General features: G+C 36.5%; 1 protein-coding gene across 2 annotated transcripts in view; it reads left to right on the top strand.

Annotated features, from left to right (window-relative positions):
* Positions 1–4,110, top strand: part of LOC122084360 (transportin-1-like) — an 81,024-nt gene that overhangs the window by 28,140 nt on the left and 48,774 nt on the right. For both annotated transcript variants that reach the window (XM_042652546.1, XM_042652547.1), the window contains exons 8-14: positions 873–939; positions 1,051–1,107; positions 1,202–1,231; positions 1,356–1,415; positions 1,636–1,749; positions 2,814–2,927; positions 3,761–3,859. In XM_042652546.1, coding sequence (XP_042508480.1) covers positions 873–939; positions 1,051–1,107; positions 1,202–1,231; positions 1,356–1,415; positions 1,636–1,749; positions 2,814–2,927; positions 3,761–3,859 — 541 coding nt within the window. The remainder of the gene's footprint in view (positions 1–872; positions 940–1,050; positions 1,108–1,201; positions 1,232–1,355; positions 1,416–1,635; positions 1,750–2,813; positions 2,928–3,760; positions 3,860–4,110) is intronic.

Below are 4,110 nucleotides of genomic sequence, written 5' to 3'. Positions count from 1 at the left end.
AACTGGAATCAAAGAATTAGAGATCTGTTCCGCCCAAAATGGGAATGGGCTGGGGTTATGAACTTATAATCTGATGAACCTTCGAAATTTGAATGATTATTTATTTTCTCGGGTACTAATTTCTACTGTTATCTAGCAATTAATTCATGGTAAAAAAAAAAAAAAAAAAAATCTAGCCTGTAGTTTACTTCAGCAGCACAGATTAGGGCTTTGAGATCTGCCATCTTAAAATAATTTTTTCATCTCTTGTTAATTAAGATGCCAAGAAAATGATTTTGGTTGACATTGGTCTGGCTGGTTTCACTTTGACTGCGGCTCTGAATGGTCTGGTCCTAGGTTGACTAGTAGTTAAAAAACAATTTGATCATCCTTACTCTTAGTATATGGTTTATCTGGTACAAGATAGTTGGTTATTTAAGCCCTCCAATCCCAATGGTTAAGAGTATAAGGTTATGGACAATTGTTATTGAATAATGGCAGCTAAAATATTTGCATAAATTGGCATGCGGCTGGACTTAAACACCTTTATTATTAATCTAAACGTGTGCATGTTTTGTGCTTGGTGCTCATATATGTTATAACTTAGAATTTCAATATTTCTTGTTACATTTTGTTAATTAGTTTTTTGTAGTTTCTTCTTTAGAGTTTAGACTCTTTGGACTGCTGACTGCTGGGCCCACACGGTGTGAGCTCTGTTCTGTTTCGAAAACAATGAGTTGTAGCGTTTCTTAGCTCTTTCACACCCTCCTTCATTTTCCATTTTAATTTTATTCAATTAGCATAATGATAAGTTTCTTTGACATAGTTTGGCTTTATGTTGCCTTCAATGGTGGTTTTCAATAGTGATTTTCTTCTGGGATTTTGATTGTCAGGTCAGCATATTGTGAAGCTCAGTTACCCCCAGAGAATTTGAGGGAGTATTTGCCACATTTGATTCCAGTATGGTTCATTAATTTGCCCAAAAAATCATCTGTGGCATTAATCATTTTTGGGCTAAATTTCCTTCAGTTACCTATCTGATTCTTTATGCTGCTACGACATCTTTGGTAGGTATTGTTATCAAACATGTTTTATGCTGATGATGATGAGTCGCTCGTTGATGCTGAGGTGAACTTTCTGTACTTCATTTAATTACTGATATCTGGGGTGGAGTATATGTAAAGGACCATTTCAATGACCTCAATTTTCAATATGCTTGCAGGAAGATGAGTCTTTCCCAGATAGAGATCAGGTCAAATTTGACACCCAAGTTCCTTTGTGTTGTGCTCATTAGTTTATTTTCTCTCTTTAATGGCTATTCTTCTGCTACAATATGGAAATTAGGAAATCATTTAGTGAAAAGCTTTGAACTGCAGGATCTGAAGCCTCATTTTCATGCATCACGATTTCATGGAGCTGATAACTTGGAAGATGAAGTATTTCTATTCTCTACCATCTCAATCTTGCTTGATATCATTTTCTTTGTATTCAACTGACGTATTTTACTCCTTAGAGTCATACAGCTTTTCTTTTTGATATTAATTGTTAGACGTTGGTGATTAATATCCTGATTGCAGCTGTGAAATAGTGACTGTAGAAGGCTGAGATTATTTGGAGTTGCATTGGCTAAATGTTTTGGATTATTGTCGTTTACAGGATGATGACATTGTCAATGTTTGGAATTTAAGAAAGTGCAGTGCAGCTGGTCTTGATATCCTGTCAAATGTATTTGGCGATGAGATTCTTCCAACGTTGATGCCTTTTGTGCAGGTAGCTATATCCTAAACTAGAGTAGTCTTTCTGTTTTGAGGGAAGAAACTTTTGATTGCGCAGGTCTTCATTAGAATCGAAATACTTAAAAATTCAGTATTGCATATGGGTTGAATATCTCTCTTATCCTCTCAGTTTGATTTTCTTCCATGAGCCATAACATCTTATTTGCTCCATTTCCCTCCTAAAAAGAGCGTACCCAGTGGACGAGGCTCCCCATCACTGTGGGGTCTGGGAGGGTCATAATGTATGCAGCCTTACCCCTGCTTTGTGGAGAGGCTGTTTCCCAACTCGAGCCTGTTACTGTTGCTCTCTTTCCCTCTTAACAAGACAAAAAATCTATGATTGATTCCTGATGGTTGATCAGATGGTCGTAGTGCAATAATTAAATTTCAGGCAGGTTATTGTTGTTGAAAGCAGTAGTTTTATTTTGTAGTTGGGGAAGACATCCATTGTGTGGTATTTTTTCATATATAGGTGTTTGTTTCTCTCTTATTAAGCATTTACCATGTTCTTCTGCATCCGAAGTAATTTTCTGATGTGGAGTCAGTGGGGTTCTGGTAAAAGGTTATTCTGTGTGGTACGGTAGATTTTGTTTCTTTTGGGCAGGCGTGGTGTATGATGTGGCAAGTCCTGACCATTTTCTGAAATGAGACCCCTAAATTGAATATGTGGATGGCTAGCTTGTTGAGCTCACATCCATATCTGGTTTATTGCAATTTTATCTGATGAATAACTGCCATTTGATATTTCATGTTTTGGAGAATAAAAGAGTAAGAAACATGAAAAACCTGTCTCCTATGTTGATAATAGGCATCGAGCAGAAATGTTCAATTGGACAGGGTGAGGTGGTCACACAGGTGGGTTTATTTATCATGTTATCTCAGCTACCTCATGATATCTCAGCTACCTTACAAAAAATTTCCTCCTCCAGCAGGAGATGGAGCTTATTTGACAAAATCCGGAGTACCCATCTGTTGTGAAGTTACTACAGCTTTTATAGGGCATGAACCTTTTGCTGGACTTACTAAAGTTAGTTTTCCAAATGTTTGATAATTCTTCAGGCTAGGCTAACAACTACTGATGATTCAACATGGAAAGAAAGGGAAGCTGCTGTTTTAGCTCTTGGTGCAATAGCTGAGGGCTGTATTAATGGTCTGTACCCTCATTTGCCTGAGGTAATACCATAGCGTCCTTCCCCCACTTGTCTTGTTTTTCTGTTACTTTTTATTTTTAAGTGAAGGGACTATTGAATAGTGAGTATTTATATAAAAAGTTAAGGAAAAGAGAAAGGAGCTTGGTACTAAAAGAGAACATGTACATCCTCATTATAAACCAGGGATTTGTGAAGATAATTCCAGAGGTGCAAAGAAATTTTTTTTTTCAGCCGCACCTGATTAGAATAAATGAGTTCTAAAGCAGGTGAATAAACATTGTGGAAGTTGGTGCACTCATTATGTTTATTTGTGGTTCTTTTCAGTTTGTTTCCATAATTGGATCGGATAGGAAGCTTATTAGTTTTTACAAGTGTATGTGGGGGGTAGGGTGGGGAGAGAGACGAAAATCATGCATTTGGCATTACTGTAATCTAGTCTTCTTGTTACTTCCTATTTCTTTGAATAAAAATGCAAATATTAATCACAAATGCCTGCCACTGGGAAAATTTTTAATATCTCGATATGCTTATTTGAATGATCAATGTTTTTCTCCTGAAGTTTACCATACCTGACACCTGCAAAGGACTACAGATTGATTGAAGTTTGGTTGAATTTTATTTTTTTCGTTTCCGTATTTTATTTCTTTAGAGGAAATATGTGGTTGGAAAGTGTAGGTTCTACTCTTATGTTCTTTCTCTTCCCTCTTCCTGCCAGTTTTAGCAGATAGTTATGTTGTAAAGTGTGTTAAGCAGGTTCTGTTTGAGTTCCCCTTTCCACATTGTTTCTGCCACTAATCATAATGCTAATTCAGTATGTTGGACTTATGGAAAGTGAGTGAATATTCTAATGTGCAGATGGTAGCATTTCTCATCCCTCTTTTAGATGACAAATTTCCTCTCATACGAAGTATCACGTGTTGGACGCTTTCTCGTTATAGCAGATTTGTTGTTCAGGTATGTTTCTAGTAATTTTTGTAGGCTACTTGGTCTAGTGGCACAAATTTTTTCTGTTTCTTTTCTTGTTTGTATTCATGATTTAGATGCATTTGTATGCTAATATGATGTGCTGGTTGTAATGGACTTTTGAATTCAGTATTCTGTCCTGGTTGCATATTTGATTTCAGTTGTGAGCATTAAGGATTTTTCTTTTTTATGAATGTGAAAAATTCATTACCAAAGGAAAAGAAAAAAGGGGGGGGGGGGGG

This window comes from Macadamia integrifolia, chromosome 7, assembly GCF_013358625.1.
Source record: "Macadamia integrifolia cultivar HAES 741 chromosome 7, SCU_Mint_v3, whole genome shotgun sequence".
In the NCBI taxonomy this organism is placed as follows: Eukaryota; Viridiplantae; Streptophyta; class Magnoliopsida; order Proteales; family Proteaceae; genus Macadamia; species Macadamia integrifolia.
The sequence above is the reverse complement of the archived record's forward strand: the minus strand, read 5'-3'. Positions and strand labels throughout refer to the sequence as shown.